Here is a 15056-nt window from a genome sequence, read left to right as displayed (position 1 = left end):
ATCAGCTATTACAATTATGACGGAGCGAATTCTTTGAGCAGAGCCAGGAATCTTCACATTCTGTATACAAAGCAATTAGGAAGATAAGCCAAAAGGAATCCACACGTAACATACAAGTGCCACAGCTCGACACATCTCGCCAGAGATTCCGAGATCATCGACTATTCTTTCATTCCCAGGATACGTCGAGCAAAGTGCCCAGCTACACCATGCCTACAGTAGGTATACACGGCTACGACAGGAGTGACGAGCACCGCAGACAGACAGAGGAAGAGAGAGAAGTTCCAGGATGACGAGCCCACGGGGGACGAGAGAGGGAAGGCGCGACAGAGGCGAGGTCCCGAGGAGAGGGGGAGCGGCGGCAGGGAGGGCGGGGGCGTCCCGAGCACCTGGATGGGCGACAGAAACTGGGCCTGTCCCGCGCCGAGCACCGAGGGGGCCTGCGTCGTCACCAGCTGCTGCGCCTGCGGCTGCGACACCACGAAGCCCGAAGACGCGACGGCGTGCTGCGAGTGCGGCGGCTGCTGCGCGTGGCCGTGGTGCGCCTGGCTCGCCGCCACCTGCCGCACCGCCTGCTGGTGCTGCGAACCGCCGGGCCGCGACGCCTGCAGCGCCTGCCGCCCGGGCGCCTGCTGGTACTTGCCGGCGTGCGGAGAGCGCCGACTGGCAGCCGCGTTACTCCCGTACGCCGTCTGGAGGGCGGAGCGGCACGGGGGCGCGGGCAGGACAGACGCGTCAGTTCCGGGAGGAGGTGGCACTGCTGCGGGTGCGGAGGAGGCGGTAGGCCGGGAGTGCGAGGGTGGGAAACTGTTCGGGTGCCGAATGTGCCGAGACCCCTGTACGCCGGCGCCTCGGACATTTCCGGAACGGTAAAAACGTCGGAACGAGTCGGCAGACCTTCGGATGTAACAATTAAAAGTGAATGACTCTCCTCGAAAAGGGGACTGTAGTGGTACAAAACTCACCACAGTTTGTGACAAAATTTAACACCAGAGGAAGCAGAGATTAAACCGAAGACAAAGACCGCAGACGGAAGCTGCGCGGAGGTCCTGCCGAGTTACGAAGAGTTCCCGGTGATTGTAACAGGTCATCTGTCTCGGCCTTTGACCTCACCACATTATCTGCTCCTTTCTTCAAAACAGTCGTACAGCCAGCTGTAATGATCATTATACTGTGATTGTCTTCATTTCGAGAGCCCTCGAGGGCCACTGTAAGAGTACACAGTTCAATTTTCTTTAAATCTCTGTCATTTCAATACCTCGGTGGATAGGAGAGTCCAGAGCATACTGCTCGCCTCTTTAGATACTAGCATTCGTCCAACATCTTCGACAGTTCTGGAAATATTCGAGACCGACAGGCTCGTAAGGTACCCGTCGCAGAGTCGGGCTCAGCGAGGCAGAGAAACGGCAGGCTCAACGGAGAGGAAGCCGAGTCAGTGCGGCAGGTCAGATGTCGAACAGTGGACACAGAGCAGGTGCCAAACAGTACGACTACTGACAATACATGAAGAGACAAATGAAGACTCTGTAGTGATAGGCGGAACAGGTAGCTCACGTGTGCGGCAGGAAACGACGCAGAGGTTATTTTCTATCAAATTTACAATTTTTTCTCTTTCCACACAGGGCAGTGCTTTGACAGGTGGTGCACATTTCTAGTAGACTCACACTACAGGTATGAAAAACCGAGGCCACAACATAGACAGGTTCGATACCTGCTCGAGCAGATGAGACACAAATTTGGTATCCCAGGTTCGACCTTTGTCAGCACCAAAAGCGGCACATACAAAACGGCAATCCTCAGTGTACGTTGTGCAGTTACCATTTCAGTGTGGTCGTGAGAATTTGGCTCTACCGTAGTCTCTCTGAACAAACAGTCGGTCTGTCCCTTTGACACAACTGTGCCTGCTTCTCCTTTCTGCCACTTCAGACTGACATTCTGTGTCCGGTGTGATAAATTCTGCCATAAAGAGGAAAAAACGAGAAAAGAAATTGAATCTTTCCCAATTTTACACTCCGAAAGACCGATCGCGCAGAGAACTTAGAAAAAGTTAACACAGCTTTCTAAAATTGTTTTCAGAACAAATTTTACAAGCAGGCTTTCCTCCTACATACTGTCGCAGTTTTTAGTCTCGATAGCTCTGATGAGTGGCTTCAGCTCCAAATGGAAGTGTACATTCACTCCTGCAAATAGTGAACTAAATAAGCTGGTTTGTATATTAAAATGTCTCATCATCTACAATTAAAATATAGCTGCAGTGAAACACTAAAGTTCAGTTCTCCATATTCTCACAGCACAACTGAAACTTATTTGTGACACAGTGGCTCCACTACTTGACAGAAAATCAATTTCGAGTGCATTAACTCCAGTTCCTCTGAGAAATTTAAAGCAATAACGAAAACGAAATGCATCCACACAGACTCAGTTTCGGGCAAAAAGCTCTAACTTTCGGACGCACACATATGTAGAATCTGGGAAGGCCGTACCACTGTGTCTATTATTTTTTGTACATCGCGCAGTTCGTACTAGAATACAGGATCGATGCGGGAGAGGTACAGTGTGGCAGTGGTGCTCGGCCGGTCTACGAGGTACTGCGGAGACACTCGCCTCGTGGAGCGTGCGACAGCTGCGTTAGTGAGAAAGCTAACTACATACGAGCATGCACAGGCAGGGACAGGAGCTGTGGGCAGGAGGTAAGCCACGACTGGGACTCACTTGCTGCACTGCTTCACCTCTCCTCCCAGGGAGGGCAAAGCGAGTTCTGACTCTGCTGCCACCGAGATCTTCTTTTTCTTACTGAGAGAATCCCTTATTTAGTAAGTGAAAAAATGGACCATTGTAAGGCTTTGACAGAGGACACTGCAAAAGCAAATTTGCCAATAACTTTTTTTTTATATGTCGAGCCCGACAGACTATTAAAGAATCTGTACGTGTGAGGATTTTCACTTTTAACTCGAGTGCCACAGAACCTGATAACCAGATGGCAACTAACACTCCATCCAGAAATAATTTCATTTTTTTAATGCTTAAGTCCACAGTTAAGTTAAACTTTTTGTTTGAAGTCATTTTTCTTGCTACAGGTTGTATTATCATCAGAAATAAACATTCAGTTTCATTCTCAATTAGCTAATTTTACCCACTCGGGCATTACTGATTGACACCACACGAAACAAAACAATATGTTACGAGCATCTGTCTGTAACTGATACGCGGCAACCTGAACAGCAGTTTGGAATGTTTACAAGTTTGGCCAACATTGTACATTCACATGCACCGGGTTCTATAGCCGAAGCGAAAAAGTGCACAGAAATATCTTTGACAGTATGTGACACTCACAAAAAACATCAGGTCGGTATCACGTCAGTAAGCAGACACGAGCCTTTCTGCGAGACTAACGCTCGTCCACTGTCCTCGCTTTCAGTACTACAAAATCTGCCCTCCCAGTAGAAACACTAACTATCCACCCTTTTCCACCTGCCAGTCTATATTAAACATTTTTGAGCTTTACTACTCACCTGACCGACAGGGCTGATATCATGTGGGCTACCAAATCTACAAATTATTCTTCCACAGAGGTGACGAGCACAGACTACGAGGTCGGGACAGTCGGGGTGAACTGGCAAGGTAAGGGGGGGCGGGTAGGTGGGATGAACCTCTGAACAGTGTACAGTAGCCCAGTGGAGTAGAGGAGAGGCACGGAAGTGGACTGACAGTACGCCACACTTGTCACCACTTGACCTGAGCTTTTCTTACCACCCCCGATTCTCCCCCGTCCTCGATCTTCCTTCTCTCCCCTGAGCTCCATTATTCTGTGATTACATCTACCTCCTTGGACTTACACAACACAGTTTAACAATAAGTATATTTCTCTTCATGTCAGTTACCCTTCCGCTCTAACACTGAGTCACCCCCATTCAAACACACACACTTCTCTCTCACTCCACACTCCCTCCCGTCTAATTTATACTCACTCCATTTCTCACTCACATTTTTACTTTTTCTCTCACTGACACTAACTCCCCTTACTAAAACTTACCTTCCAATCTCTCTCACACTCCCTCCCTCTCTCATTCACACTCACTCACTCACTCACTCACTCACCCACTCTTACTTCTCCTTTAAAACACATTCACTCCCAGTTTCACTAATGCTTACCTTTCAAACTCGGCCCATGTCTCACAAATAAATTTTCACCCACATTCACTCTGACACACACACTGAAAGCATCGCTAATGCTAACTCACTAAACTTGATGACCACTTTTCTGCTTGCCTGTATCTCAAGGCTCTATTCTGCTGTAAGCGCTACATATCGGTAAGTCAACCTATTTGTCCACAATATCGAACAGTATATGTCAGTTAGATACATCTGGAGTTTTGTAAAATGTCGGACAGATCTAAAACCTCCATTATAGCGCCCTTCAGCACACTTTACTTTGTAAATTCTTCATTGCTGTGCTCGGCAGCTGTGTATTCGGATGCTTTGTAACTGAAATCGTCTTGCTAGTTATAGCGAAATGTCCAAAATGTATTCTGACCTAGTCAATCATTTGTGTGACAGATTGTTGGGGAGATCCGGATGGCACAAATCATTCTAAGTCATCTGTTCTGTGCAAGAGCTGTACTGTTCAGAGTTTCATTTATTTAGCAGCTGTGACCCTACTGGAAGAGTGATGGTACCACAAAATCAGTATGTGTGAGTGTACTTTGTAATATCCCACAATAAAAAAAAAAGCACCTCAAAACACCATACACTGACAATTCTGTCTACCATAGGAAGTACAATTCAGGACAAAACAGCTGAAGTGTCTCACGTGGAACACTACCTTATTGGCTGATGCTTCCTATTGGAGTACTGGGTAAATCACTGATATGTGGAACAAGTCTGAAGCAACCCAGCACTGTGTGGGATCTTAGAAGGTGTAACACCCACGAATGAACCCAGTTTTGCTCCACCAGACTCTTACTCTACATGGGTGCACAGACTATTTAAAAAGGGCATTTGGAGTACAGTTTTGCACAAGGAGCACATTTTCAGAATACTTCTATTTTTCCCTCCTCTCTGAATTTTTTTTCTCCCTTCGGTTGATTTTGTTCATGTTCTCCAACTGTAAATCCCAACTGTCAATTTTTACTGCAGGAGCTTCTAAAGAGTTTATCTGTACTCTCTCTAGATGTTTTTTTGACTAGTGAATTGAGGATGCAGTTTCCAGTCATTCTGCAATATGCCAAGTTGCCGACACTGCTCGGTAACAGAGCTACACCGTAGAGCACGGTTGACCCCGAACAGTTCCATCGGTACGGGTACGGCAAACGGGGAGAGGGTGGGTGTCCGGTGAGGGAAATTGTGTGTGTGTGGTGAGGTTGAGGAACTGGGAGCTTGTTCCAGCAGCAGCAACATAAAATAATAATGCAAAACAAAATTCATTACATAAGCACATGGCAGAAACTACAAACATGAAAAAAATAAATAAACAGCAAACAAAAAGAGGGGGACAGCTGCTATCTGAACAGCACACTGCACCAGTAACAAACAGTAAGCATGCCAAATGCAGGAACTGGGGGCACTTACCTGTGGCGTAGGCGTGGCTCCTCGGGACAAGCCGTGATACCTACCCGGCAGTTTTCCCAAACATTTCACAGAGTTCCAGCTCGGGCAGCACAGCACGTCTCTTACAGCTCTGGACTGATATTTAGAAGGGTCGGGTTCAAATACTTGTCGACCTATTTTTATTTAGGTTTCTCCAAGTTTGGCAAAATTGTCTCAGGCAAGTCGCAGTGCTATTCTTTCGATACCTTACGTCCGATCTCTAATTTAAGTGTGTCCAGCTGCATTGTACGGTTGCATTTAACGCTTTTAGTATCAACTTTTAGTGACTCGATAAGATGTTACGAGAGGAACATCGTCATAAGTTAAATGTGGGTAACGGAATGTAGTTGAATCGAACAGTGATGCTGAGGGAACAAAAAAAGAAATTACTTACCCTCTAATATAAATTTAAGTGTTGGATCTCTTTTGTGAAGCTATTTGTCTGCAGTGCAGGCTTGTACGGAAGTGAAATGCTGGCAACAAGCAGTTCAGAAAGGAGGGGATACAAGCTTTTGAAATGTGGTGCTACAAAAGAATGATGAAGATTAGATGGGCATACTGAGTAACTAATGAGGAGGTACTGAATCAAATTAGGGAAAAACAAAATTTATGGCACTACCTTACTAAGAGAAGACCACAGAAAGCATGTTCAAACGGATGTAGGTTGCTGCAGTTATTCAGAGCTGAAATAGCTTGCACAGAATAGATTATTGTGGAGAGCTCCATCAAACCATCTTTCAGAAAACACTCTCTCTCTCTCTCTCTCTCTCTCTCTCTCTCTCTCTCTCTCTCTCTCTCTCTCTCTCCCCCTCCCTCCCTCCCCCCCCCCTCCCTCCCTCTCTCAACAACCCATTGTAAAGTGTATGGCAGAAAGTACTTCTACTTGTATTAAACATTTGATGACCTACTGCAGTGACAGATGGAGAAACACACTGTATGGCTCTGAAGGTTCTCATGAGACCTATGCAACTACAATGGAAGTAAGTGTATTTGTAGCATAGTACATCTCGAATACTGGTTCTGTAAATTTACTTAACAGAATCCCACAATGTTTGTGTTACATCTGCAGATTCCAATTGATGCAGCTGAAGTGAGAGTGGAGAAGATTGGGGAAAAAAATAACTTGACAACATGCACAGAGCAGTCAGTGGCGTGGGACCTCGGATCATCCACAAAGACACAAAGCCACTGGAGTTTGGATTCCACAGAACAGTATTGCCCTTTGTTTTAAAGGTTAACATTTACGTTATCTGTGCACCACCATTACAGATTTATAAGGGCTATAACAGGCTACAGTCCCAGTGATGCGTCTCAGAATACCTGCAACGTGTGCTCTCGAGCCCACCCGATAAGGATCAGTATTCTAGAACTGCTCACACTAGTGTCTCCTACGCAGCTCCATCACAGGTTCCGAGAATCCTCTTAGACAAATGTCGGTCTTCCATCTGCCATATCTTTTGCCAATTTCACGCATTCGGTATTAGACTCAGTGTCGTCTGTAGGTAAGCAAGTCTGTGAACGTTCAAAAATCCAAGTAGCAAGACGGTAGTTATCTTTAAAGGTTGTCGTTCTTGATTTGACTCTCAACATTTCATTGCCGTGGTCTTCAGCTGGAAGAAGATCAGTTTGGTGAGACATTTCCACACTAGTCTGTGCTTTGCGAGCCTCTTCATTCATCTCTCTCTCTCTCTCTCTCTCTCTCTCTCTCTCTCTCTCTCTCTCCCCATCTATCTACCTACCTACCTACCTATCTATATCCCTCTCTCTTCCCTCCATTACCAAACTGACAATTCCTTGATGTTCTATCATCTGATTACTTCTTCTACTCAAATTTCTTTTCTCTCCAATTAAATGCAGTACTTCTTAACTAGTTATTCAGTGTACCCAACTAATATTTGGCATACTTCTGTAGCATCACATTTCCTGTCTGAACTGTTTATCACACACATTTCATTCCTGTAGAAGACTGACCTCCAGACAAACAACTACAGAAAGGTAACCAGCAAATAATCAAAGGTGTTGGGTGTAATTTCTACTGTGAGATGAAGAAGTTGTCACAGGACAGAGAATTGTGGAAGGCCGCATCAAACCGGTGAGGAGACTAATGACACAAAACAGTCTTTTCACAGCTTCAGTCACAACACCTACTCGTCAAATGGCAATTATGAAGGCAACACGAGCTGTGGGGCCGTGTCAGATTTTTTAAAATTTGGTTAACACGCTCCATTACATAGAGTAACACTACACGTTATGCTTTACTTAATTAACAGTGTCTAATTATCGGCAGCTTTCAGTGGGCCCTCAGTTGCAGCTCTGGTTCTGATAAGTCAAATCGGATGACTGGTATTTTAAGGTGAATACAGCTGGGAGTAAGAAGTCACATTATAAGGCACCCCGGGGATTATTTTTAGCTACTGAGCAACGATCACTTTACTGCAGGATCGATCACAGCACGCCGTACTGCACACGAGATGACGTGCGGGCTGAGACTCATCTCATCTTGGTTTCGTTCAGTACTTCTCCAAAGTACTCGTTACTGTGTGATATTTCACTTCACATTGTGGTGCACCATTTTTGTATGGCACGGCATCTTCCAGTTCGAATGAATTGTGGTATCGGTGCTGTTTACCCTTCGCTATTTATTTGTGGTATAAGGAAGTGCACAGGCACAGTTGTGTTTGCAGAAAAAGAAGCAGTACTGTGATCTGTCGTCACAAACCTTTAAAAATGAAAATGGGAATGACAGAAGAGGAGAAAAAGAATTCTCAATACCTATTAAGCGATATAAAGTCACGTAATCAACGGGTGCTGAAAATTTCGTGTGCAATGACATTACAACCCTGTGCACAAAGAATTTAAAGATTTAGTTGACAATGAAAGAGCAAAAAATTACAACAATTGACATACGGGATTCGTTGCTCAGTACGTGACGAAGTACTGTGTGCTAAATTTGCAAGCATGGAACATGTGACAAAATTGGTGGTGCTACCACTGAGGTATCCACTGTCAGTTGCCAAAGATTTCAATGGAACTGAATGGAGAGTATGGAGACTTCATACATTGCTGCAGAATATGGTGGTTAACTCGAGAGTTATGCTGGGAATGATTTTTCTACTTAGAAACCACCTATTACTGGATTTACGATGGCGAAAGAGAAGAGCAGGAATGAAAATTAGAACATTCAGAATGGATTGCAGACCTTGCATTTTAAATGGACTTCACTTCACAGCACCAACACTAAGATTTTCCACGGTGAGAAACAACTTCTTTCTGATTTGACAGGTATGTATTTAAAAACCATATTATGAAAGGTAAAAATTCATTAAAAAAGCTGTCCATTTCCCTAAGCTCATTGGTGCTAAAGCAAATGCAAGTCTGGATAATTTATTGTGGCCTTCAAAGAATTACAAGGATACTTTTCTGGAAGTTTTGAAGACTCCGCCAACCTTGCATCTGTTTTCACGACTGTTAACCATTTTGTTTGAAAGAACCCCTGTGCAATTGCAGATGGAACCAACTGATCTGCAACATAATTCATGTTTAAATGGGAAATCCCTTTATGTTGAAATTGTCTGGGAGGTCTACATTGTTATTCTCCAGAAGTGTTTTCATATCTCCATAATGAGGTTACAAATGTGGCAAAATATTCCAATCAGTGTGTGTGTGTGTGTGTGTGTGTGTGTGTGTGTGTGTGAAAGGCTTTTTCAACTATGAAACTAAATAAGTCACGATTATGTAGCAACCTGGGTATGAAAACCTGTGAAATTGTTTGTATCCGGTTGTGTGTCTACAATCATAACCAGATGAAAATTATGCCTTTAGCATGCCAAAGTATGTAAATAGTACTGAAGATTTGTTTTGTTTACGATCTATGTTGTTGCAAAATATGAAATAGGAAATGAAGTCGTGTGGAGTGTTACTGCACTGCTGTGAGTGAATTAAGGGAACCGTGGAAAAGTTACAGCCGGACGGCCAGATTGGGACTCGAGAGTTCGGAACAGGTGTGCAGTGCAGCACCTCACTCGGCCGCGGACGAGTGGTGGCGAGGGCGGGCGGTCTGTGCGCAGTGTGACGACAGGTGGGTGGGTGGGTGACTGACTGACTGACTAACTAATTCCTCATCTGAAAACTGGATCTCACAGCTGCCACGTGTTACATCTAGGGAACCTGTACAGGGCCAGCTTTCACATAACCAGACTGGCAACTGTTTTATCAAAAGGTATCCCAGTTTTCATGGCTGCAAATAAATTTCCTTGATATGTTGTGTTACTTAGTGGTGATTAGTCTAAAAGTCAGCACTAATTTATAGTTCTATGTACTATTCTGTAAGCTCAAGGTCTTGCTACCACTGATGATTCGCTCGCTACCACTGCCCGTCACCGTGCCTTGTCATGACTCTGTGCCACAGCCTCAAGTATATACGAGAAATCCTCGCAGGAATATCTGTCCAACTGTTGCCACTGGAATCTAATATCAGTGCTGATCAACTGATCTGTCACTAATGTCTTTATGGGAAAAAATCATCTTTACTTTACAACAAATGACTTTCACAGCTAAGTGACAAATTCTACAGCACACAGACCCGGAGCCCGAGAAACCACAGACAATACTGGAGATGTCCGAGGTCCGTGGCAGCACTGGAGGTGGGCACAGTTGGGCAGCAAACATCAAAACAATTCAGTGCACTTCTTTGTTACTCTTTATACGACTCCACACCCAATTGTTTCTGCACCAACTAGTGAAAAAAACAAAAAACACACACACACACACACACACACACACACACACACACACACACGACTCACCTTCTGCACGTCAGCGGGCTTCCCCCCTGCTGCGGAGTGTGCTGGCAGGATGTTGGGCTGGTTGCTAATCACACCCAGCTGGCTGATTACCAGCGTCTGATTCGTCGTCGTCGGTATCGTCGCGTAGCCGGGGAAAGATGCTGAAAATGTGAATGACAGTTTCTCAACACACAACACTATCCTCCAGCATCTCGACTACACACTACAGTCACATGGCGTTCTCCGGCTGTAAAACGGCCCACACTTTGCGTCTGCTGCATGCGACTTTATTTCTTCAGAATGAGTCTTTCCACTCTGCAGACAAGTGTACACCAGTTCGACACTTCCTCGTAGTTTCTGTGTGGCACACATTTCTTCCTAGAATGCTCATCCCGCAACGTACACGTGACAACTTCTGTCGAGTTTGGTCACTGAAGTAACTTTGACCAGTGCGTAGCTGACAACTGTTAGTTTATTTCGACCACAACTGTGGCGAGGCGTCAGTCACTGTATGACACTGAACCCATCAGAGGGCATCTTTGCATCTCGATCAGACAGTTATTGTGCAACACATGCAAATGGTAGCATCACAATAAAATACCGATCGGTATCTCAAGACGGTCTCTATCACATGCCATGACTTGCATCTTTTCACAGCTGCAATTAAAATAAATAAAATATATCAGGGAGTTGCCTATGGATATTCTCAGGGTTCCTCCAGTGTTCAGCCCACAGTTCATCACTTTTCTTTCTTTATATCAGTGTCATTTCAGTTGTTTTACATTCTTGTAACTAGCACTTCTATGCTGGCTTTGTCCCACTGTCTGCAGGTACCAATTCTTATAATATCTTGCTGCTGTACTAAATCTGGATGACAATCTCTGTTCAGGCGACAGGCGTAACACCTGGGTCCTGAACTAAACCCTACGAAGTGCTGTGCCATTCCCATATCAAATGAAAAGTCTACCAGCAGATATTTTTGTAAAACAGTTTCTCCTATATTGTTTTATGGTATCCACTTAACCTGTATAAAAAATAAATAATAAATATCTCAGTCTATTCTTACGTGAGTTACAAAAATGGAAGAACAATGCAAGACATATTTCTCTTTCTCAAAAGCAATCCAAAAATCTAGAAAAAATCTACATCCCAGTTGAAACAAAAATTAGTCTAGTCTTTGACACTGTGTAATCTTCAATACTGTGACCTTCTTCCAAACATGAAGACTGCAGGGAATCTGAGCTACCTACATATGCTAGCATGGCATGCATGTGCAACATTCAGTGGTTTGATCACATCGAGTCCTTCCTAAACTCACTAGTCTGGATGCAAGCAGTTTTCACACAATTTCTTTTTTCGTCACTCGTGTCCTCGACGACTCTCCTCGCATCTCAGATACCTGTCACCGTGCCGTAATACTAGGTTGGGTATGACCAGTGTCTCGACTGTGCATCGGCACAACACTAAATTTTTTTTCCTCCTCCATTTCAGCCACACACTCTGGAACTACTTGGTAAACTGTGTCTTACCCGTAGACACTGTGCATTCAACCAGTTACCACCAACATATTTTCCTCCTCTGTAAACCCCAGCTGCCTGCCTTCTGTGCAATAGTACCCATGCCTTTCTCATCCCTGTTTCTATCCTCCACTCATCTGCTGACCCTACCACACTATTTACTGCTCTTGTCTAGACCTGTGAACTTTTTTTCCTCTTTTGATCCCTTTTCTACTGCAGTCACACCTTTCTATTAGATGTCATTGCCCACATTGTACAAAATTTCAATAAGGATATTACTTAGTAAACTGTTATTGAGATCAAAATTTTGGAAATACCATACAGCTCTCATAATTGCCACCATCATCTCATGAGGTTTCACACTTGCAACCAGGTCATGTCAGCATCTTGCCATGATATTTTGGCTGAGAGCCATTGAGATATCCTCAGGTGAGCTTTAGACTGAAGTTTGCTGGAGCAGATCAAAGACTCTACTCTGACAACTGGCCCAGTGGCGCATCCACACAGGTTTTCACTGCACGGTTGCCCTCTGCTGACTTTAACGCCCTCTGCCGAATACTTCACCACCTGTGGCACACGGGCACATGTGCAGTACTGATCATGCGTGCACCTCCTTTGCCAATCTGCTTGCCAGCAGAATTAAAATTGAGCTGTCAAAATAATAAAATTAATCACGCCTGGATGTGTCATCAGCTATAAGATTTTCGTCTTTCTGAAGATATCAGAGAAATCGTGGATCCCAAGTTGTATCAACCTGAATGCCACAATCACAATTAGTAAGATCTCCTGCCAAGTGTACTTCCTTAGATTCTTTTATAATTGAACTCGAGAAGATTTTTGTGGCAGGATAATGCACAGATATAGATTGTTCAGCGACTGCAGACTTGCCAGGTTGTGACAAGCAAGTACGTCGAACGTGTTCGACACACCTGTCGTGAACACTGTGTGTGTGTGTGTGTGTGTGTGTGTGTGTGTGTGTGTGTGTGTGTGTGTGTGTGTGTGTGTGGTTTGACCGGTGCAGGGTTTGACACACTGACATAGCATTGTGTAGACTGGAGCCTTCCAGACTCCAGAGTCACTCTTTGCTGAGCCGAGAGGAGTACGTTTATCTAGGTGGCCAGAAGATTACTTCAACATGATGCTTCCTCAGGATTCTGCCAAATTTGCATGAAAAGTTTCTCACATATGGCAGGAATTCCCTGGACTCCTTCTCTTCTTTATATTGTGAACAGCCACATTTGCCACTCATTAAAGCTGTCCTGATCTGATATTAAGAACACCCATTATCTTTAATAACGCACTGTAGCTGTTCTGGCTCTTTTGAGGGGTAGTCTCTATCAGACATAATACGTACCTGGTGCACCAATGTACATAGGGCGCCTGTAATATGTGAAGGGTGCTGACAGCCAGATACCTGCAGTTATTGGTCCATATGTGGGAGACTAATCTTCAATCTACTTTCTGTCTCAGTAAGACATTGAGAAATGGAAGATGGTCATTTTTCTCCACTTCCATTCTACAGGCAATATTCTCAAATTGTAAGGTTCATTACAGCTGTTCTTTACCATGAAACCACACTACTAAAAAAGTATCATCTACATACTGACAGAAATTTTTGGTTTACGTTCTGCTGACTGGAGTGGCCTCTCCTTAAACTCTTCCATAATAAAGTTGGCTACCAGAGGGCACAGGGGACGATCCGTGGCAACAGACATCAAGTTGCCCAAAATATTTGTTATATTCCACAGTGGGCATAAGTCAGTGACAGGCACCAGCAATCTCGTGTGTAAAATACATCTGAATTATCATGGTAAGATGTTAGCATCACCTGGCTGCAATCCTGAAACCTCATGGCATGCTCATTATGCTAGGGAAACTTTGTTGTTATTGTTGTTGTTATTATTACCACCACCACCACCACCACCACCACCACCAACAACAACAACAACAACATAATTATTATTGTTACATGTTGTACATATAATACACATATTGTAATGCTGACTCAGTAAGGATGTATGATTAAATGTAACAGAAGGCCAGAAGGTGAAAGAGGTGCGTCTATAAATAAGATAAATAACTTGTTGAGAGTTGCAGCATCTCTTGAAGATAACACACGGTCTAGCAGGGAAATTGGGTGCTTTTAAGAAGACTGTCAGACTTATGTCTGAATGCATTTTCCACATTTTTCAATAATACAATACTGTCTCCATCTATTTCTGCAAAATACATTACATTTAAACAGGATGCAATAATGACAATGTTATGAAAAGGATAATTGCTACTAGCCATAAAGTGGAGATGCTTAGTCGCAGATAGGCAGCCGGAGACTGTCACGTTCTCTCATTATGACTCATTAATGGTGTGCTTTTGATTGTTCAGCTGAATTGTGAAGTCTATTTTTGTGCACAATATTTCAATGACCCAAAGAAAATCACCTCCTCCGGTCATCGCAAGCTGTGTCATTTCGTGTACTCGTTGCGAGACTGGGGTCTGGGCAGCAAATGCACTCAACCACACAGTTCACAAAAACCGACTGAGATGACAGGGTCATTCGTCAAAATATTGTACCAAAAAATGGCTTCATTAGCTCTGCTACACCTGAAATCATTTTAGTTATGCACCAAAAAGATTTGGTCACTCACAACGGACCTAACAGTCTTCTGAAAAACACCGTAGCCCCCTGCACGCCCTGTGCACTCAGACTTACAAGAGAGCAGCTCAGTCACTGTGTACAGTGGCACTCAAAAGTTTTCCATACGATTAGGCGGATTGGTCAGGTTGAGGATGCATGGGATAATGCTAAAAGGAATTCAGTACCTGTTCCACAGCATGACACAGTCGGTACGGGTACCTAAGTAGGTTCAGCACGAGACAAAGACTTAACAAAAGTAGACTATTCTGACATAACATTTTAAAGCCTCCTTTACTTATTGTGAAATATTATCCTTTCCCAGCAAACGTATTGCCATTAACAAAGAATTACATCAGCACTAAGACATAAGAATGTGCCCCAAATTTGACAGAGGTCGTAATACATTCTTTGAAAGATTGTAAAACACACACTGATATGTGAAAGATCTTACTTTAACCTGGTTCACACACTAACTATGGGTGCCTTCATCAGAAAATCCATACAATTACCTAAAAAGATTACATTACCAAACAT

General features: G+C 44.0%; 1 protein-coding gene across 1 annotated transcript in view; it reads right to left on the bottom strand.

Moving 5' to 3' along the window:
* The window catches only part of LOC124719861 (chromatin modification-related protein eaf-1-like), a 343357-nt gene that overhangs the window by 75751 nt on the left and 252550 nt on the right, over positions 1–15056 (bottom strand). Inside the window, exons 8-9 of the mRNA XM_047245044.1 lie at positions 10392–10531; positions 390–692 (exon numbers count right to left, since the gene is read on the bottom strand). Of these exons, the coding sequence (XP_047101000.1) occupies positions 390–692; positions 10392–10531 (443 nt within the window). The remainder of the gene's footprint in view (positions 1–389; positions 693–10391; positions 10532–15056) is intronic.

The sequence above is a fragment of the Schistocerca piceifrons genome, chromosome 11 (genome assembly GCF_021461385.2).
Source record: "Schistocerca piceifrons isolate TAMUIC-IGC-003096 chromosome 11, iqSchPice1.1, whole genome shotgun sequence".
In the NCBI taxonomy this organism is placed as follows: Eukaryota; Metazoa; Arthropoda; class Insecta; order Orthoptera; family Acrididae; genus Schistocerca; species Schistocerca piceifrons.
This window is presented reverse-complemented; position numbering and strand designations above follow the sequence as displayed.